This window comes from Dendrobates tinctorius, unplaced genomic scaffold, assembly GCF_039654945.1.
Source record: "Dendrobates tinctorius isolate UK_male_01 unplaced genomic scaffold, ASM3965494v1 ptg000032l, whole genome shotgun sequence".
Lineage (NCBI taxonomy): Eukaryota > Metazoa > Chordata > Amphibia > Anura > Dendrobatidae > Dendrobates > Dendrobates tinctorius.
Genome location: NW_027361700.1, coordinates 25,743,325 through 25,766,299, shown reverse-complemented (window position 1 = coordinate 25,766,299; position 22,975 = coordinate 25,743,325). Strand labels below are relative to the sequence as shown.

Here is a 22,975-nt window from a genome sequence, read left to right as displayed (position 1 = left end):
GACACATGGGGGGAGGGCAGGATGGAGACATGTGGGGCCTGAATGAGAGTACATAAATGGAGTCATGATGGAGACATGTGGGGCCAAGATGAGAGGACATATGGGGTGGCAGGATGGAGACAAGTGGAACCAGGATGAGAGGACACATGTGGGGGGAAGGATGGAGACATGTGGAGCTAGGATGAGAGGACACATGTGGTGGCCAGGATGAGAGGACATATGGAGGGTAGGATTGAGACATGTGGGGCCAGGATGAGAAGACATTAATGGGGGCAGGATGGAGGCATGTCGGGTCCGGGATGACAGGACATATATTGGGGGCATGATGGAGACGTGGGGCCAGGATGAGAGGACATACAGTATGTGAGGGGCGTGATGGAGACATGTGAGGGGGCAGGATGGAAACATGTGGGACCAGGATGAGAGGAAATATATGGGGGCAGGATGGAGACATGTGGGGGACGGATTGGAGGCATGATGGAGACATGTGGGGGGCAGAATGGAGACATGGGGGAGCAGGATGGAGACATGTGGGGAGGCAGGATGGAGACATGTGGGTGCAGTAGACTGCTGTTATACTCGTAGCTTAAACATAACCTTTCCCTCTTAACCAATACAATTAAAACACAAACAATTTGACCTTTTTGTGTATGGGGTAGGCCACGGCTCTTATTATTATCTTTGTTTATCAAAAAACTTTTAACCGCTCTCTCATATTTCCATCATTTTTTTAAAACTCTCCAACACGGTATGTACCTCTGGACTTCCGGAGGACAAGTACGTCGTTGGAACAAACTCAGAACTTGTACTTTTTCACCGCCAGCCATGACTTCACATTTCTCCAGCTCTTCTTTCCTTATTATTTCACAATTTACATAAATGAAAATTAATCAAAAGAAAATCCTAACTTATCAATTTTTTTTTTTTTAGGGAGGGTGGGAGGGAAACGCTGTCAGCGGTGTCCGGTGAAGAGGAAAGGCACAGGGATGGGAAGAACCTTATACCCCGAACTATTCCATATAACTTAACTGAGCAGGGGTATAAAAAGGGGAGGAGAAAAAAAAAAGGAGGCATAATCCTATAATAACATACCACCCAGTAACTCTGTCTCCTCCCCAACCTTTACACAGATGAGCTTTCACAATTTAACTTATCACATACCTACACTTATTAGAGAACTGAGGGAAAGGGGGGTTATCTCACACTTTACCCACAGTCAGGGACCACATCTTTATACAGCTCGTGGTCCTACAAGAGAGAACTTATGGAGGGAGGGCATGATGGAGACATGTAGGGGCAGTATGAGAGGACATATATGGAGGCATGTTTGAGACATGTGGGGCCAGGATGAGAGGACATATGGGGTGCCAGGATGGAGACAAGTGGAACCAGGATGAGAGGACACATGTGGGGGGAAGGATGGAGACATGTGGAGCTAGGATGAGAGGACACATGTGGTGGCCAGGATGAGAGGACATATGGAGGGTAGGATGGAGACATGTGGGGCCAGGATGAGAGGAAATATATGGGGGCAGAATGGAGACATGTGGGGGCAGGATTGGAGGCATGATGGAGACATGTGGGGGGCAGGATGGAGACATGTGGGTGCAGTAGGCTGCTGTTATACCCGTAGCTTAAACATAACCTTTCCCTCTTAACCAATACAATTAAAACACAATTTGACCTTTTTGTGGATGGGGTAGGCCACGGATTTTATTATTATCTTTGTTTATCAACAAACTTTTAACCGCTCTCTCATATTTCCATCAATTTTTTAAAACTCTCCAACACGGTATGTACCTCCGGACTCCCGGAGGACAAGTACGTTGTTGGAACAAACTCAGAACTTGTATTTTTTTACCGCCAGCCATGACTTCACATTTCTCCAGCTCTTCTTTCCTTACTATTTCACAATTGACATAGAAGAAAATGAATCAAAAGAAAATCATTTTTTTGTTAGGGAGGGTGGGAGGGAAACGCTGTCAGCGGTGTCCGGTGAAGAGGAAAGGCACAGGGATGGGAAGAACCTTATACCCCAAACTATTCCATATAACTTAACTGAGCAGGGGTATGAAAAGGGGAGGAGAAAGAAAAGGGGGCATAATCCTATAATAACATACCACCCAGTAAGTCTGTCTCCTCCCCCACCTTTACACAGATGAGCTTTCACAATTTAACTTATCGCATACCTACACTTATTAGAGAACTGAGGGAAAGGGGGTTATCGCACACTTTACCCACAATCAGGGACCACATCTTTATACAGCTCGTGGTCCTACATGAGAGAACTTATGGAGGGAGGGCATGATGAAGACATGTAGGGGCAGTATGAGAGGACTTATACGGGGGCATGTTTGAGACATGTGGGGCCAGGATGAGAGGACATATGTGGGGGTGGCATGATGGAGACATGTGAGGCCAGGATGAGAGGACATATGGGGTGGCATGATGGAGACATGTGAGACCAGGATGAGAGGATACATGGGGGCAGGATGTAGACATGTAGGGCCAGGATGAGAGGACATAAGGGGGGCATGATGAAGACATTTAAATATATTAAAAAAATAGAAATTATTTTGTAATTATCTACTGTATTTCATTTTTTATGTATTTTTTTTTACCTGAAATAATGCAATTTTCACACTGACCTAGAGGCCTAATATTAGGCTTATGTTTGCTATTCTTTTTAGCGGCTCATGGACAGTAGGTCCTGTGACATTATCTTGTGTAGGAAAATTTTTTAGGCTTGCTATGACATAGGCTAAGGTCATTGTTAAAAGGGTTATCTGGGACTTTTATTATTTTTGCACATGACTAAGAACTAATAAACAGGCAGTTGATAACTACATGCCTGATATGCCTAGTGCCTCTCTGCCAGCTCAAAGTGGTCACGGATCTCTACTACGGCTTCTGCTGACATCACGTTGACAGAGCAGTTTCCTTCTCTTCCACACTGCTCTGTTGACCGTTGTGTCTCTTCTGAAATCATGCTGATTGACAGCCGGCTTCTCGCTACTTAACTGTGGGATGCCGACTGCCTATCAGCATGGCGTCTGCAGTGATGCCCTATTTACAGAGCAGACCGGAAGTTGAACAGCTGCTCTGCTGACAAGAGGTGGAATGAGTTCAATGTAAAATCACTGCACACGTGGAATATGCTCAAAGTGAACTTTTTATTTATTTATTTTGACGGTGATGAAGCGACAGCTGACGTTTCGGCCTACCAAAGGCCTTTATCACATAGTCGCCCTTTTAAAGTAGAGTTTCGGTGGTCACTGGCTAGAAATGATCACTGCTAGGCAATGTTTCAGAGGGAAGTGAACTGTCCGATATGATCATAGGAACTGCTTCCAAAGGATCCTGTGGGAAAGACCAGGCTATAATCGGTAGAGATAACATCAGATCAGTATGGAAATTATATCTGATGATATAGAGGTGTACCCCTAGGGGAAGTTACTTACAATGATTGGTGGCGCAGTGGGAATAACCAGGAGTGATTGGTGGCGCAGATATAATTTCCATACTGATCTGATGTTATCTCTACCGATTATAGCCTGGTCTTTCCCACAGGATCCTTTGGAAGCAGTTCCTATGATCATATCGGACAGTTCACTTCCCTCTGAAACATTGCCTAGCAGTGATCATTTCTAGCCGGTGACCACCGAAACTCTACTTTAAAAGGGCGACTATGTGATAAAGGCCTTTGGTAGGCCGAAACGTCAGCTGTCGCTTCATCACCGTCAAAATAAATAAATAAAAAGTTCACTTTGAGCATATTCCACGTGTGCAGTGATTTTACATTGAACTCATGTCTATGGGGCTACTGGCTCCTTTTCACTAGCACCGAAAACTCAACTCTCCAGTCGAGTGCTAACCATCCCCAATATCTAAGAGGTGGAATGAAGCATGAAAATTGCTGGCTTAGCCAGTAGAGAATGTCCCCATGCAGAGCAAGCAGCTAGACTACCTGCGTGTTATTTCTTAGCCCATACAAAAAAATAATAAAAGTCCTGGCTAACCATTTTAAATGAGGAGGAATTGAGCTGTGACATCTCCTATTGTGAATGGTGGATCTTGTTTTATCTGCCGTTATGAATAGAGTTGAGCGAAACGGGTCGAAAAATTTCAAAAGTCGCCGACTTTTGGCAAAGTCGGGTTTCATGAAACGAAACCCGACCCTAGGATGAGGTCGGCCACGAGGTCGGCGACTTACGCGCCAAAGTCGCGTTTCAAAAGTTTGTTTTGCGCTCTTTTTCAGCCAATCAGGATCCACGGACACTGTAGGCAACGTGATGACATAGGCACGGGTCACCACCATCTTTCAGAAGGGCATGCAAGTGATTGGCTTGCTTTGGTGGGCGTCACAGGGGGTATAAAAGGGCGTGCACGCCGACCGCCATCTTACTTCTGCCGATCTTAGCATAGGGAGAGGTTGCTGCTGATTCTGTAGGGAGAGTGTTAGGCAGGGAAGAAAAAAAAAAAACTGCTTCTGCTGCTAGCGATTGTGCCTGTACAATACACCAGTCACTGTGTGTGCAGTGCAAGGGGAGGCTATATTGTGGTGTATCAGTGGTGTTGGTTGTTGGGCTGCCTTCTAAGGCTTCCTGACAGCTGCATTGCTGTTTACCCACTGCTCTGCAAACTGCTTTTTTAAAAGCAATCCCAATTTTTTTTTTGTCCTGCTGAGGTACTGAGCTGCAAACTGCTTTTTTAAAAGCAATCCCAATTTTTTTTTTGTCCTGCTGAGGTACTGAGCTGCAAACTGCTTTTTTAAAAGCAATCCCAATTTTTTTTTTTTGTCCTGCTGAGGTACTGAGCTGCAAACTGCTTTTTTAAAAGCAATCCCAATTTTTTTTTTGTCCTGCTGAGGTACTGAGCTGCAAACTGCTTTTTTAAAAGCAATCCCAATTTTTTTTTTTTGTCCTGCTGAGGTACTGAGCGTGCATTTTTTCACACCATACAGCGGTGTACGCTCCTCACACAGTACCGTGTAACGGCTGTTATCACAGCCACAGTGAAGCTATCTGTGTCACTCTGTGAGAATAAGTCGAGGACATGTTCCGTTCTTACAGACCTGCACTCTAGGGAGATTCCTACTCTGCCCAATTCTACATACACCTTGTAGTTTGTGATACACTAGCCAATTTCTGCCTGTGACATAGCGTTGTGATATTCAGTGGGCCTCACACAATCCAAAAGTGTCCAGTGTCCACAAGTGTCTGCAGAAATTCAAAATCTCACTTATCCTCTAGTCACTTTGGTCACAGCTGTGCCATCGAGCCTGTGACATAGCGCTCAGATATTCAGTGGGCCTCACACAATCCAAAAGTGTCCAGTGTCCACAAGTGTCTGCAGAAATTCAAAATCTCACTTATCCTCTAGTCACAGCTGTACCATCGAGCCTGTGACATAGCGCTCAGATATTTAGTGGGCCTCACACAATCCAAAAGTGTCCAGTGTCCACTAGTGTGTGCAGAAATTCAAAATCTCACTTATCCTCTAGTCACTTTGGTCACAGCTGTGCCATCGAGCCTGTGACATAGCGCTCAGATATTCAGTGGGCCTCACACAATCCAAAAGTGTCCAGTGTCCACAAGTGTCTGCAGAAATTCAAAATCTCACTTATCCTCTAGTCACAGCTGTACCATCGAGCCTGTGACATAGCGCTCAGATATTTAGTGGGCCTCACACAATCCAAAAGTGTCCAGTGTCCACTAGTGTGTGCAGAAATTCAAAATCTCACTTATCCTCTAGTCACTTTGGTCACAGCTGTGCCATCGAGCCTGTGACATAGCGCTCAGATATTCAGTGGGCCTCACACAATCCAAAAGTGTCCAGTGTCCACTAGTGTGAGCAGAAATTCAAAATCTCCCCTGTCCTATAGACACCTTGTACCTTGTTTTACATTACTATATAGTTTGTTGGATTTTGTCTACATTTCTACCAAAAATGAGGAAGGCTGGTGGAAGAGGCCGTGGAATTGGGCGGGGGTTGGCAGCTGGTAATGATGGTGTTGGTGGTGGATCTGATGGTAGTGGTAAGAGCAAAATAGGACCGAATGCAGGAGGTGTTGAGCCTGCGTCATCGTCTGGCTCCATAAGGCTTCGAAGGCTTAGTTTTCTAGGAGTTGGCAAACCGCTTTTAAAGCCAGAGCATCAGGAAAAAGTTTTGTCTTACATTGCTGACTCAGCCTCCAGCTCTATCGCCTCCTCTTCTTCAGTTGTAAAAAGTAAAAGCACTGAGTCGTCATTGGAGGCTCATGTTCATGAACCACACCTTTCCTTGTGTCCTTCACCCCAACCAAGATTGAAGGATGACGCAGGCCATACTACTGATTACTCCATGGAGCTGTTTTCACATACCATGCCTGGATTATCAAGTCAAATGGTGAATTACCCAGGCCAAGATGAATCTGACATGGAGTGCACTGATGCACAGCCGCTGATGGATGATTCTGCTGGTACATTCACTCAGAGCACTACATTGTCCTCGCAGTGTACAGAGCCAGATTCTGACCCTGATGAGACTCAGGTGCCCCTTCCCACACACTATACCACCATACACGGTGACACAGAGGAAGGTGCACATGACATTGAAGAGGAGGTGATGGATGACCCAGTTGTTGACCCAGATTGGCATCCATTGGGGGAAGAGGGTGCTGCTTCCAATAGCTCAGATGAGGAGCATCCACAGCAGACATCGACATCGCAACAGCTGTTATCTGGCAGGCCCGGAGCACTCCAAAGACAGGTTCCAAAAATCAAAAGAGTTGCTGGACAGCTTGTCCAGAGGGTCAAAAGATCACAGCGTGCTAGGCCGCAAAATGTCTGCCAAAGTAGGAAGAGTGCAGTGTGGCACTTTTTTGAACAAAATCCTCATGATCAGGCCAAGGTTATCTGTAAGAAGTGCACAAAGACCTTTAGCCGAGGGAAAAATCTGAAAAATTTGAATACCAGTTGCATGCTTAGACATTTAAACACCATGCACTTGCAAGCGTGGACACAACACCAAACCTCAAGTGCCACATGTGCAACTGATCACAACGAAGGTAGTCAGCAACGCTACATTGTTTCCCCCACTGTAAGCCCACCGGTTAGCACAGCAGCAAATGTTGAGGTGTCGTTGCAAGGCCACAGCAGTCAGGGAATCCCACTGTTATATCAACGAAAGACTGATTCTAGGCCATCAGAAAGAACACCAACTCCATCACCATCATCAACCCTCTCTCAGTCCGCCCTGTCCACCGCTACTTCCACCATATGCAGCTCTCAAGTCCAGCTCACCCTCCCAGACACTATGAGTAGGTCAAGAAAGTACTCAGTCTCTCATCCGCGTACACTGGGTTTGAACGCCCACATTGCCAAACTAATCTCGTTTGAGATGATGCCCTTTCGGTTGGTGGAAAGTGCATCTTTCCGCGAACTCATGGCCTATGCAGTACCACGCTATGACCTACCCAGTCGCCACTTCTTCTCTCGCAAAGCCATCCCAGCCCTCCACCATCATGTGAAAGACCGCATTGTCCATGCACTCAAGCAGTCAGTGAGCGGAAAGGTGCACCTCACAACTGATGCATGGTCCAGTCGGCATGGCCAGGGCCGTTACGTGTCCATCACTGCGCACTGGGTTAATGTGGTGGATGCAGGGTCCACAGGGGACAATGGTGGTGGGACAGTGCTGCCTAGCCCACGGTATAGGAAACAGTTGGCTGTAGGCGTTCGACCCTCCTCCTCCTCCAGAAGCGAAAGCTCGTCCACAGAGCGCAGTCGTACGAGCACTCCATCTGCAGCTGCCACTGTTGCACACGAGGTGTCCCCCTATCGAGCAGCTAGTGGAAAGCGTCAGCAGGCTGTGTTGCAGATGATGTGTTTGGGCGACAGACACACCGCCGAGGTGCTGGCCGAGTACTTGAAGCGACAAACTGAGTCATGGCTGGGCAGTGTACATCTTGAGGCAGGCAAGGTAGTTAGTGATAACGGCCGTAATTTTGTGGCAGCCATAGCCCTTTCAAAACTCAGCCACATACCTTGCTTGGCTCACACCTTGAACCTGGTGGTGCAGTGCTTCCTCAAAAATTATCCGGAGTTAACAGCCCTGCTCCAGAAGGTGCGAAGACTGTGCGCGCACATCCCCCGGTCGCCTGTACACTCCGTTCGTATGCAGAAGCTGCAGCGATTGCTCCACCTTCCCAACCACCGCCTCATTATCGACATTGCAACAAGGTGGAACTCCACCCTGCACATGGTGGAGCGGCTGTGCGAGCAGAGGCAGGCCATAATGCATTTGTGGGAGGATACACGGCCAGGCACTTTGAGAGCAGACATGGAGTTGACAGGTGTGCAGTGGTCGAAGCTGAAAGACCTCTGTAAAGTCCTTCAGTGTTTTGAGGAATGCACACGGCTGGTAAGCGCAGACGACGCCATCCTAAGCATGAGCATCCCACTTATGCGTCTGCTCATGCAAACTTTGACGCACCTTAAGGAGCAGGCTTCTGCAGCCAATGTTGATGAGGAGGAAGAGGAGGAGGGAATCCTTGATGACATTCAGCCATTGTCTGCTCAGGGACCTCTCCTGGATGAGGTGGAGGAAGAAGAGGAGGAGGAGGAGGATGATGGGAATGATTACTTAGGGGAGGAGGATGCATCTCGTGGGGCAAGTGAAAATGTTGGCGTGGCAAGGTGTGGTACAAGGTTTGTGCGTGACTGGAGGGATGTGGATTTGCCAGAAAGTGCTCCCCCAACCAGCACTCGCAGTGCATCATTGACACCGGGAACATTGGCCCACATGTCAGATTATGCCTTGCAGATCCTAAAAAGGGACCCCCGCATTGCCAAAATGATGAACGATGATGACTACTGGTTGGCCAGCATCCTGGATCCACGCTATAAAGGCAAATTACAAAACATCATGCCACAGGAGAACCTTGACCTAATATTGGCTAATAAACAAGCAACTCTGTTAAATCGGTTGCTTGAGGCATTCCCAGCACACAGCAGCGGTGATGGTTCTCACACGAGCCGTACGGGCTGGGGTCAGCTTGGCAGAGGTGTTCGTGGTGCACACAGCAGAAGTGGCGTTGGAGACGGGTTTCATGACAATGTTGTGGACTGATTTTTCAAGTACCGCTCACACAACTGGTAATACTGCATCCATGGAAAGTGACAGGAGACAGCAGTTGTCAACTATGGTTACAAACTACTTTTCCTCCCATATCGATGTTCTCCCACACAGGTCATTCCCCTTTGACTATTGGGCCGCTAAACTGGACACCTGGCCTGAATTGGCACAATATGCCTTACAGGAGCTCGCTTGCCCAGCTGCAAGTGTGCTATCGGAAAGAGTCTTCAGTGCAGCTGGATCAATCCTGACAGAAAAAAGGACCCGTCTGTCAACCCAAAATGTGGATGATCTAACCTTCATTAAAATGAACCACGCATGGGTTTCCAAGGATTTTGTCCCACCTTCCCCTGATGACACATAGGGTGACAGAAAAATGGCTTGCTTTGGTCCACCTCTTCCTGGGACTTGACCTATTTCGCCTTTTGCATCAGCTGAATGTCCAACATCAACATATGCCACTTTCTAAAACTCCCTAACTGTGCTGCCTCCCCCCCCCATGGCCGGGGTCACCACCTAGCGCACGACACCGTGCGAGTGCCGTTGCCCTGGACAGGTGGGTAGGCCGACTCTTGGGCGCGGGCACTGGCACAGGGTCCCTCATAGTGCAATCAAGTGTCTCTGACGGTGGTGGTGCACACCCGCCGTCAGACACACCGCCGTACTATGAGGGGCCCAGTGCCAGTACCGACGCCCACGAGTGGGCCCCCCTTGCTTGGGCAGGGCCCCAGCATTTGCAATCTTTACCTCTCCCTGCTCCTCCGCTGTGTAGTCTGGGCCGTCAAATCCATACTGTGCCTGACACCGTTTGAGCCTGCCTCCTGATGTATAGACATATATTTTGAATGTGTATGCTATCCATACATGTTATCTGGGGATACGGTACCCTTTCTAACCTTTGTGCAATCACGTGCAATCCATACTGGGCCTTACACCGTCTGAGCCTGCCTCCTGATGTATAGACATATATTTTGAATGTGTACGCTATCCATACATGTTATCTGGGGATACGGTACCCTTTCTAACCTTTGTGCAATCATGTGCAATCCATACTGGGCCTAACACCGTCTGAGCCTGCCTCCTGCTGTATAGACATATATTTTGAATGTGTACGCTATCCATACATGTTATCTGGGGATACGGTACCCTTTCTCACCTTTGTGCAATCACGTGTAATCCATACTGGGCGTGAGAACGGCTGGCGAGCTGTTAAGCAAGCTACAGCACCTGTGGTTTGCACACGTAAGTTTTTCATTTTTTCAGGAATGACGGTTAGGCCTAATTCCGGAACTGCGGTTGACCTGCACTTACTGGGAAATCATTGTTCGCGGGTAATAATTGTAATCAGTGATCCCCATCACTAACGTTGTTCAGCGGGTTATCTGCACCTGTAAGCGACAAATGCTGGCCTTTTCCGTGTAGCGCACATGCAGCCACGGACATGTAAGGGCATGACACACCAGTTATTGGCCAATCTCATGTGCCATAGAATCATCATAGAATCATAGAATCGTAGAGTTGGAAGGGACCTCCTGGGCCATCTGGTCCAACCCCCTGCTCAAAGCAGGATTCGCTAAATCATCCCAGTCAGATGTCTGTCCAGCCTCTGTTTGAAGACTTCCATTGAAGGAGAACTCACCACTTCTCGTGGCAGCCTGTTCCACTCATTGATCACTCTAACTGTCAAAAAGTTTTTTCTAATATCTAATCTGTGTCTCCTCCCATTCAGTTTCATCCCATTGCTTCTAGTCTTTCCTTGTGCAAATGAGAATAAAGTTGATCCTTCTACAATGTGACAGCCCTTTAGATATTTGTAGACAGCTATTAAGTCTCCTCTCAGTCTTCTCTTTTGCAAACTAAACATTCCCAAATCCTGCAACCTTTCCTCATAAGACAGGGTTTGCAGACCGGTCACCATTCTGGTCGCTCTTTTCTGAACTTGCTCCAGTTTGTTGATGTCTTTTTTAAAATGTGGTGCCCAAAACTGGACACAATATTCCAGATGAGGTCTGACCAAAGAGGAGTAGAGGGAAATAATGACTTCACGTGATCTAGACTGTATGCTTCTGTTAATACATCCTAGAATTGCATTTGCCTTTTTTGCTGCTGCATCACACTGTTGACTCATATTCAGTCTGTGATCTATTAGTATACCCAAGTCTTTTTCACATGTGCTGTCACTTAGCCCTATTCCTCCCATTCTATATATGCTTTTTCCATTTTTATTGCCCAGATGTAGTACTTTGCATTTCTCCCTGTTAAAAACCATTCTGTTAGTTGCTGCCCACTTCTCCAGTTTATTTAAATCTTTTTGAATCCTCTCTCTCTCTTCTCTAGTATTAGCTATCCCTCCTAGCTTTGTGTCATCAGCAAATTTAGTCAGTTTACCCTCAATTCCTTCATCTAAATCGTTGATAAAGATGTTGAACAATACAGGGCCCAGGACAGAGCCCTGTGGTACCCCACTTGAGACATTCTTCCAACTGGATGTGCAGCCATTTACGACCACTCTTTGGGTCCGATCACTAAGCCAGTTATGAATCCACCTAACAGTTGCCTTGTCCATTCCATACTTAATCATTTTTTCAATAAGGATTGTATGAGAGACTTTGTCAAATGCTTTGCTGAAGTCAAGATATACTATATCTACAGCATTTCCTTGATCCACCCAATCAGTGATACCGTCATAGAAGGAAATTAAGTTAGTCTGACATGACTTATTAGTTACAAACCCATGCTGACTCTGTTTAATCACTTCATTCTTATCCAGGTATTGACATACATGTTGTTTAATAATTAAGTAAGCCGGACTCGGACCGCGGGGCATGACGGAGTCTCGTTCGTTAACGGAATTAAGCTTGCAATGTGTGCATCTGTTCTGTAGCTGGCATGGTTGAGGTTTCCCAGGTGGAGTCGAATTTAACCGTAGGCTCCACTCCTGGTGGTGCCCTTCTGGACATTCCTTTAAGGTTCAGCTTTGCAACCATACTGCCCACGTAAAACAAACACTTTGCCTTCATGAACGCTGTTTGGAGGGTCATGACTCGTGGGAATAACGCCGCCCAATCAGTTAACCTGCTAGAGAGATCGTTCGTTGCTCCCAAGCATGACATCACACTCCCTAGGAAGAAGGTAATGCCACTGTGGCGACCGTACTCCTGGGGGCGACAAAAGTGCACTGATGCCCAGCCACTGCTCGATGAATCTGCTGGTACATTGACCCAGACCACTACATTCCCCTCGCACGCTACACGGCCTGAATCTGACCCTGATGAAACTCAGGTTACCCTTCCCATATACAGTTCCATCTTACACGGTGACAAAGAGGAAGCTGCAGATGAAAGTGCAGGTTCGGCCCACCCGCCATCAGACACACCACCGTACTATCAGGGGCCCTGTGCCAGTGCCGTCGCCAACGAGTGGGCCCCCCCTGCTTGCTCAGGATCACAGCACTTGCAAAGTTGAAATACTGTGCAGTGAGATGGAAGATGGGGATGACGAGGAGTCCAGACAAGTACAGGGATTCCCTAGCGAGGAGACTTATTTGATTGTTTTCAATGTTGGGACAGCAATTTTTGGGGAGCACTATACTCTGGAGAATGATAGATGGGGCCCACCATACACTGGAACATTCCAAAGGTGGACATCAGACACTGGAGCAGCATTTACAGGGCCCATTATACATTAGAGCATTAGAAATGGGGCCCATTATGTTTGGAGCATTATTTGGGCCCATAAGACAGTGGAGCTTCATCCATGGGGACCAACATATACTGTAGCATTATGTGGAGCTCATCATATACTGTTTCAAACATTATATGGGACCAATGATTCTGTATGGAGAAATAGATGGGCCTCGTCATGAGATGTAAAAAGTGAGGTATTTTTCATTGTACTATACCGCTATTTCTCTGCCGTATCGGAGCATGATGAGTTGTGGTATGTGTTAAAGGGGCGCTCTTTCACCCAGGGCACATGAAAACCTGCAGCCAGCCCTCCCCCCCACAACTGTAGCCAAATAACCCCCATTTTTCAGTGCGTAACTTGTATTATGAAGTTAATTAAGGTTGACAAGCTTAAGTAAGAAGAATTGATGCTTTTGGCATTCAAATGGGCACTGTAGGTGTGTTTCCTGTCCTCCTCTCACTGCCGACTTTTATTCCCCATTGACTTACATTGGGTTTCGTGTTTCGGGACGACCCCGACTTTTCCCTATAATCGGACGATCTTGCTCGACCCGACTTTTGGAAAAGTCGGGTTTCACGAAACGAAACGCGACCCTAAAAAAACAAAAGTCGCTCAACTCTAGTTATGAATCCTGTCTGTGATGACAACGACTGTTAAAAAGTGATCTCTATAGAGTAGAACAGGAAGTAAAAAGGATCAATGTACCTGTTTAGGGTTAAAGCTTCCATCCCGGTCACAATTTGGAATTGGGTAATTTAGAAAATCTTCCTGCGTCTTGGTCTTTAGAGATGCCAATCTTTCTAATGCTACGTTCAATGCCGTGTGGCAAGTGCCCTAGGAGGAAAAACAATTCAAGTTAAACACCACCAAGATAATGAGGAGACCCCTCCAAGATTTTGGAAACAAGCCTACTTTCTTCCACAAACAGCGCTATGCCTGTCTATAGGTTGTGCCTGGTACTGCAGCTCAGCACCATTAAAGTAAATGAGTAACTCAAACAATCAGTGGACAGCTTAGCAATTCTCAACATACCATTTGTACAGGAAGATTATTGAAGTTTTTTTGGCCCCCAGAGTGCTTTTTCATTTTGTGCTTTAAATTCTGGTTTGCTTTTGCCTGTTCTTTTTGGATGCAGATCTTGTCGTTGGTAGGACAGGGATTTAAGTTGATATTTATATTGTCATCTTCAGCTGAAAAAAAACCATCAACACGATTTAGTGTTAAAACTATTTATCCATGCAATATTCTATGAAGGTCCTAAAATGTTTTCATTGCAATAAACTGGCCTAAATCTAACCACAAATATTACATAGATTTTCTGGTAATGTCCAATATGGGAGAATCCTCGTTGAGTATAGATGAGAGGATCAATTTGATGCTAATTTTTGTCACATTTTTCGGAATTGGTTAAACCTGCCGAATTCAGATCATTTGCTTTTCGCTTTGTTCATATCTGCTAAAATGGCTGCCATGATGATAGAATTTGCAGAACATTGCATCAGCCAGTGAAGGCTCAAATTACTTCAGGTGCAGTTGGACAGGTTTCTTCATAATGAATTGCAGTTATCACACAGTATAGTACAATAAATCAGGAGATACTACCATAACCTATATAAAAGCAGAGGCAGGGATTGCAGCAGCCATTTTGTGGTCTGGATGAGCTCACAGCATAGCAATACAGATAGGAAGAGAAAGCCGTAAAACACTGAACTAATTGTACACACAGTGTGTGACAGCACAACTGGGAAGTACGGTAACCATTTGCTTACCCATAGCCATGTGTGCTCATGTCACTTTGACATTTCTTACGCTGTCTTTGCATTATAGAGCTTGAAATGGATTGGATACAATCTAGAAGACCTCAGAGTATCATAACTGTCTTTTCAGGGCAATTAGAGGGTTTGGAATATTTTTGATACAATTTTTTGGAAAGATATTAAGCCAAGCTGGCGAATTAGAATTTCATAAAGATTCCCTTTTCTTGAGTAACCATATACCATGGAGATTACTACATCTTACAATCAAGAAATTGTTTCTTACCTTTTTGTGCATTTAATCTAGAAAATGGAGAATACCTCTGCATCTATTTGAGCCTTTATGGCAGCAATCGGAGGCCATATAGTTCCTACTAGGGAGCCATGTGGCATCTGTGAAGTACTGTACAAGCTCCCATACATCTCTGCCATGTTCATGAAGCCGTAAGGTGCATAATTTACATAAAAACAATCACTCACACTGATATCTTTGTAATTAAAGTCTTATTCATGTGAAATTAAGTCTGAGTATTTGGTGATTTTTCATGTTGCAGATTTCCTGCACCATTTCTTCAGATATGTCCTAAAATAGATTAATTGCATTTTTTTACATGCGTTTTTATCATAATTTTGACAATGTGTTTTTTGTGTCTTTTTGGTAGGTCATGTTTTAAATAAAACTGCTCTGTTTTTGACACTTCCTGGTATTTGGCTTTGACAAAACTTTTATTAATAAAAGGAGAATACCACATACAACCAGTGGAAGAGAGTGGTGCGGTTTTTAGAAAAAGCCGCCATGCTTTTCTAATTCTTTGAACTTTTCCTCAGTTTTATTGGCTAGGGTTAGAGCGGGTTTCAAACATTACATCTTATTTCTGTGGTGTAAACACGTGTTTTAAACAATGGTGATTCCAACACATTTCGTATCTATAATATTTAGATTGACTTTTCCAAAAAAAAGAGTTGTTCCGAATAGCCTGTTGCTGGCAAAAGAAGATTTACATATATGCGGTCACGTGCCAACTAGACGTACACGGCCTTGCTCAATACACCTGAATTTAGTAAAGCTGTCTAGTGGGAATGTGGCAGAAAGTGTGCAAATCTCCATCTTTTAAATATATCTGTGATTGGAATATTTCTGTATTACATAAATCTGCACCAATGTCTCAATTTGACACCCCTCTTTCGTTTAATTTTCCAAGATGTTTCATCCAACAGTTATTTAGTCTCAGTTTTCGAGATCCCCCCTCTTATGTTCGTCACCTGATTTAAAGGGAATTTGTTAGCAGGTTTATGCTATGTAATCTGAGAGCAGCATAATGTAGAGTCAGAGACCTTGATTCCAGTAATGTGTCACTTACTGGCCGGTGTATTGTTGCTTCAATAAAATCAGAGTTTTATCAGCACGCGATTATTACTAGAGAACTAATTGTCTTGAGTCATGTAGTCCTCCTGCTTTGTGTAACCCCAGCTCCATCAGTGATTAGCAATGCAGAGTGTACAGAAAAAGCTGCCAATCACAGCTGTGGGCGGGGTTAAACAGAACTCGGCATTACAGAACTGCTAGATCTGCAGCAGATAAAACAGGGATTTTATCAAAATGATAGCAAGCAGATTAGTATATGACACATTATTGGAGTCAGGGTATAAGCCCTTACATCATTCTGTTCTCAGATTACAGAGCAAAACCTGGTGAAAAATTCCCTTTAAGAGGGCTGGTGGTCTAACTCAGTTCAATAGCTAAGCCAGCCCCCTTTATGACATTGATTATCTAGCCTCAATGTCTTTTGTCAAAGGGTACAATATAATAAGCAACTGGTAAATGGTTCTTGGGATTGATGTGCTGGAAGTGGAAGAGTGTCATGATCCAGGACGGGGTTTCGCTTTGGCCCTCCTGATCAGACTGGGGGTTAATTGTTCCGCCTCTCTATGGCAGAGGGTGGCTATTTAATGCTCACTGGACCTAGGTCCGGTGTGAGTTATACTCCTGCCCTCAGCTGAGTTAGCTGACTGTGTGCCTTGTGCCTGATATCTTGCTTGCTTGTTTGGTTTTGATCCGGTTCTGTCCCTGTTACGAGTTCTGCCTGCCCCTCTTGTACTGCGCTACCTCTCGTGTATGACTCTCTGCTTGTGACCCAACTTCTCTCTGCTCGCCCCCTTGGTACCACGTCGCCCTCTTGTGTATGACCTTTGGCTTTGTCTGACTACCCGTCTGTTTGTCCCTCCTGTGCCTCGTTTGCCCGTACTGTTGTGACCTCCGTTTTGCCTGACTCTGAGTTGTTGTATGGTGTCCTGTCATATCTGAAAGCAGGACGCTAAGCCCCTCCCCCTTGCAGTCACCTGACCATAGGTCCTGTGCCAGCTTGCTAACTTCAGTGTCCGCAGGTCCTGTGCCTCTTTACTTTCCGGCGCTGACTGGACCCTGACACTAATAGTTTGACGCACGCATTGTCACCTCTGCTGCCTTGCTCCACAGGTATCTTTTAGCACTGTTTCTGTACTCAGGACACACACACTGGCTCTGTGAGCGAGTGTAGTGCGGCGTCTCTGACAAAGATGAGCAAACGTAAGGATTAGGGTGCCAATCTCCGCGGTTAGGTAGAAATAGTGAGGGTAAGAAACCCCCAACATCTTTTCCCTTCCTGATTTTTTTATCATCCTGGTCTTTTTGTGGAAATTTAGCCTTTCACTATTTCTGACCCCATACTGTACATGGCATACAGTGCATACTACACTGGGTTTTTATACATTGCTTTTAACCTGATAATAAAGTCTATTTTTTTATTTTTTTTTTTTCCTGGCTGGTGTATTAGTTGACCCCCTTTTTCACATTCCTAAGACTGTTGTTCTTTGAGGAAGCCAAGACTAGGCCGGCTGTTCTGGTCCCAAAGAACTGTAGCACAAATTGCGGTACAACATTAGCAGGTAGTTTTATTGTTTTGGCTGATAAGTCTGTATACTACACATAGATATGTGCATGTAAAGTATATATCTGTAATGCTTATTTGGATCCTTTGTGTGTTTTGATTCTGAAATGTAAAAATTACTGTCTGTTCCTCTAATACGAGATGGCAGAGAACATAGCGAGTTAAGGGATATGCAGCCTGATACACACTGACACAGACAGAAAGGAGCCAGGAAAAGTGTTAACGCTTTGGGGAGTTGCTGCTTTTGGCAAATTTACTAGTAAAACAGCATCAAAGCTGCATTGCAAACCCCAGTGTTGGGTCCAAGGTGTTAATGGGGTCACCCTCAGCTCCTATACCTCCCCCACCACACTGTCTGCTTTCTGCTGTCCTGCAGCCCCTGTTCTCTTATGAGCTCATGGAAAGTCTGGCAGGCCCTCTAGAAGGTGCTGGCTGGTCCATGTGTATTTCTCTGGAGCATAGCTGGCGTGACATCCATCCAAGATGGTAATCTCAGAAAGCAGGTTGGAGCCTGGCCAGATTGGCAAGTGATTTTCCTTCTTTATGGGCAACAGGGGAGGATGTAAGGAATTTTAACGTTTTGGCTGCTGGTTGACTGTGCAGGAGGATACAGAGTTTTTTCCAAGTGATTTCTATCTTAGAATTATTCCTGTGCAATTTCTTTGAACAGATAATCATGTAAGAAAATATCAAAGTAACGGATTTCTGGTATTAAAATTTCCCTTCTTTAAAGGGAATCTGTCACCTCAATCCTGGGATGTATATGACCTATTAATATGGGCATACAGGTAATAGAAATGTTACACTAGTCCTACTTGTATGCCTCATATTAATGGTCTTGTTGCTGAGAAATGTTATATTCTGTCTTTACGCTAATGATTTCTTCCAGGCTCCGGGGCGTGTGGTGCCTGAAAGAAATCCTTGCCTCCTCTCCTCATTATAATACAACCCCCCTTAATCAGCATCAGTTTGGCCCTGGAAACCCGCGCCTGCGCCCAGCACGCCCTCAAAAATCCATATCTCTTCTTCACTTCGATGGGCACTTTACTCGGGGGATCTTGTGCTCAGGCGCTGGCGACTTCTGCTTTAGTGACCTCCGGTGCGCGCTGATAAGGTGCTCTCCCCACTTTCTCCTTGCATAGTCATTGCTATGTTCACATGGTTCCTAGCCTTAACTATGCAGGGAGGAAGTGGGGAGAGCATCTTATCAGCGCGCATGCCAGAGATCACAGTGACTTGCCCGCGCAGAAGGTCCCTGAATGCAGCGCCCAGAGAAGGAAGGAAAAGGCACATATTATGGAGGGAGTGCAGGGCACAGGCGCAGATTCCAGCACCACAACTGACATACATAAGATGGGGTAGTATTATAATGAAGAGAGGAGGCAGGGATTTCGTCCAGGCACCGTAAGCCTGGAAGAAATCATTAAATCCTATTGAGCTTTTTTTGGACTCCGTGCGATGCTTAATAATATACAAAATTACAGTTGTGATAAAAGATCAATGTTTTATTGCCAACGCGTTTCGAAGTATAAGCTACTTCTTCCTCGGGGGATGTCTGTCATGTCTGTGACTCGCACTGATCAGCAGAACAAAGCACTTCACAATATTCCCTTGCAGAGTTGAGCACCAGTGCATATGCCCATATGTTCCATTCATTCTTTATTGGGCTGTCAGAAAAAGCTGAGCACACTTCTTTGTAGCCCCATAGAGAAAGAATGGAATGGTGGTTAGGCAATCGCACTAACAGCCTATTCTAAAAGGCAATAATAGGGATGTAAGTGCCGGGCAAAACCTCAAGAAAAACAATAATTGGGGTCAGGAAATCACAAAAACAAACCAAGAAAAAGAAACCCCTAAAAAATAACTTTTAATTCAATAATTAAAGGTTAAAAATGCCCAAAAACAGTAAGGTGCTCAAATAGGTCAAATATATGTCCACACAAAATTCAATCTAAATAGATACAATAGTATTGCTTTAGCAAGTAATCTTTCTGCATTGTGTCTATGTCAAATTGTGTTTAATTTTCATCATGAGAAATTAATCAGAGAAAATTTGTGGAAAAGTGAAGATGGACACATCTGTAAGAAGATTCCTCCAATGATAAGCTAACCACTGGGACCTTCTGTCATCCACAGCAGGGGCGGATACCGCATATGCACCCAGAGCAGCTGCACCAGGGCCCGAAGGTGGAGGGGGGCCCTTGCAGGGCGGCTAACACCAAGGGCAATCTGGCCTGTTTATCTGACCCTGAGGCTCCAGGGGGCCCCTGGCCAGATTGCCCTCATGTGTGGCGGGCAGGGAGCTGCAGAGATCCGTCCTTCATTTTTTGCCCGCACTTCCTGTCTGACACAGTAGCGCGGCTAGATGATGTCAGCATTCAGCGTGTGTTTGTGTCAAAGAGAAAGCTGCCGGCGACAAAGATACTGTGGCTGCAGGGAACATGCAGAGAGGTGAGTGATGCTGTGAGTATGGTGCTGTGTGGGTGTGTCTGCCTGTGGGCAATGTGCGGAGAGGTGAGTGGTGTTGTGTGTTTGTGTAACGTGCAGAGAGGTGAGTGGTGTGTGTAGGATATGGAAAGGGCAATGATGGGGGTGGTGGGGGAGAAAGCAATGATGGAGGTGGTGGAAAGGGCAATGATGGGGGTGGGAGGGAGAAGGCAGTGATGGAGAGGGAAATGATGCGGGTGGTGGTGGACAAAGCAATGATAAGGGAGGTGAAAAGGGCAATGATGGGGTGGTGGGGGAGAATGCAATGATGGTGGAGGGTCACATTCCGTGGATCTGTTTATACCAAGGAATGTGACGGTTACAAGGCGGCATTCTCTGCGTCTGGAGAAGGTTTTTCCACCAACATAGAAAAGGATTCTTTACTGTTAGGGCAGTGAGAATCTGGAATTCCTTGCCTAAGGAGGTGGTGATGGCGAACTCAGTCGAGGGGTTCAAGATAGGCCTGGATATCTTCCTGGAGCGTAACAATATTGTATTAGGTTCTTTAGAAGGATGTAGATCTGAGGATTTATTCTGATGGAATATATGCTGAATTGGATGGACAAATGTCGTTTTTCGGCCTTGCTAACTATGTTACTATGTTACTATGAGGGAGAGAACAATGATGGAGGTAGTGGAGAGGGTAATGATGGAGGTGGTGGATAGGGCAATGATCGAAGTGATAGGGGATGTCAATGATTGGGGTGGTTGAGAGGGCAATTATGGGGGTGGTGGAAAGGGCAAGGATTGAGGTGGGTAGGATGTTAGATATGGATGTAAAATGAATTGGTTGGTGGAGGAGGGTGCTAAGCCCCTGATAGCATCCTCATTCATTGTGATGCTATCGGGGACTTAAACTTTATTGGGGAGAGGGAGAGGAGGGGGTAAGGTGCATAGGACACTTTATAATGAACTGAAAGGTTGGAGAAGCCGCTGTCAGGGACTTGTAATGAATTGTGAGGTGGCAGAAGATGCTCAGTACCAGATAGCATCTTCTCCCACCCCCAAATTCATTCTGATGCTATCAAGTACTTATAACGAGTGATACAGGACAGGTACTAAAGCTATGTGCACATGTTCAGGATTTGCAGGAGAAAATTCTGCTGCATATCCTAATGTGCTGGCAGGAAGAAAGTTGTCATGCTTTTGTTATGTATTTTTCCCCATTAGTATGGGTGAAATACGCTGCTAGAATTGACATTTAATCTGCTGCAAATCATCTGCAAGGAAAAAATAAGCAATGTGTGCATTAGTCTTCAGGGATCTCATTCACTAGTCTTACAGTTAATTGGGGAGAGTTACAGATTGAATAATTTATATTACTGGGAGTCAGAGATTATAGCTAATGGTGGACACAGTGTTGCTTATCACTTAAAGTTTTTAATGGTGCATGGCTAATAGTATATTAATGGTGTGGCACATATCTGTATTCGGGGGGGAGACACATGTATGTATACAATGTACGTGACCTTCTTATTTTCAGGGCTGTGAAGATCATCGTGACAAGACAAGTCGTGGCTGGGAGATGTGGACATTAAGGTCTGACCAGATGGAGAAGAAACAGGAGACAAGTGTAATCAGACGAGACGTCAGCGTTAAGTACCTGGATGTACCGTAGATATTATTCTGTATCTGCACTGTGTGATTTGGAGTGATAATGTTTTTTTGGAAAATCCCTTATTCTACAGTCTCACATTTGTGTGAAATGTCCGTGTGTTTCCAAGTTTTGTTACCAGATGGCACATGGGCTCATAGAGTTTTTTCGGTCCAGTCACACATACATGAAAATCACGGATCTGAGAATGAGATCTGTGAGGGTCAGAAAATGTTCTGTTCTGATCCGATTTTGAGGATCAGAAAAGGATATGCTGAATGCGTCTGTAAAAGCGGGCAGCACACTGACACTGCGCACGGATACAGGAATGTAGCCTTATTATGTATCGCACAGTCCCTTAGTATATAGTGCACTCACTTATTCTGTATAGCACAGTCCCTTAGTATATAGTGTACTCCTGTATAGCACAGTCCCTTGGTATATAGAGTACTTAGTTATTGTGTAAAGCACAGTCTTAGTATATAGTGCACTCACTTATGTATTGCACAGTCTCTTAGTAAATAGGGTACTCACTTATTATGCATAGCACAGTCTCTTAGTATATAGTGTACTCACTTATTATGTATAGCACAGTCCCTTAGTATATAATGTACTCACTTATGTATAGCACAGTCCCTTAGTATATAGTGTACTCACTTATGAATTGCACAGTCCCTTAGTATATAGTGTACTCTTATTATGTATAACACCGTCCTTAGTGACAGTTTCCGCATTTATTATGTATAACACCGTCCCTTTTTGCGTACCATTCTCTCTAATTATATATGGTGCCATCCCTAATTATATAGCTTCCTCTGCTGTTATGTACAGCACTGTCTCTTACATAGTGTATTCTTGTTATTTTTGCTATTCACAGCGCCCTCTTTTATTACATAGTCCCCTCTCTTGTGTGATATAAAATGACTACTGATGGAGCAGCATGTGACCAGACGACCAGTTCATCCACTCCTCCATTAGAAAAGAGGCTTTCCCAGGCGCTTTCAGCCATCATTGCATTATACCTCTAATAAGACAGGACTGTATGTAATAAAGACAGGGCTCTATATAATCCCTTGCCCTATCCTGGATTGCCTCTTACCTTTCCGACCGCACATTTAGCGTTTCCCACTCCCACACTACCTCCTCATCCTGCCCTCTCTCTGTTGGAGTCCCCCAAGGCTCTGTCCTGGGGCCCCTACTTTTTCCATCTATACCCTTGGCCTAGGACAACTCATAAAGTCCCATGGCTTCCAGTACCTCCTGTATATGGACGACACATCTACCTCTGTGGCCCAGATGTCATCTCTCTGCTGTCCAGAATCCCGGAGTCTATCAGCCATATCCTCCTTCACCTCTCACTTCCTAAAACTCAATGTAGACAAAACCGAACTCATCATCTTTCCTCCATC

The 22,975-nt window shown here is 45.2% G+C and overlaps 1 protein-coding gene across 1 annotated transcript in view; it reads right to left on the bottom strand.

The window, feature by feature from the left end:
• IGFBP4 (insulin like growth factor binding protein 4) overlaps positions 1-22,975 on the bottom strand; it is a 65,902-nt gene that overhangs the window by 6,248 nt on the left and 36,679 nt on the right. Inside the window, exons 2-3 of the mRNA XM_073572631.1 lie at positions 13,837-13,994; positions 13,510-13,638 (exon numbers count right to left, since the gene is read on the bottom strand). Of these exons, the coding sequence (XP_073428732.1) occupies positions 13,510-13,638; positions 13,837-13,994 (287 nt within the window). The remainder of the gene's footprint in view (positions 1-13,509; positions 13,639-13,836; positions 13,995-22,975) is intronic.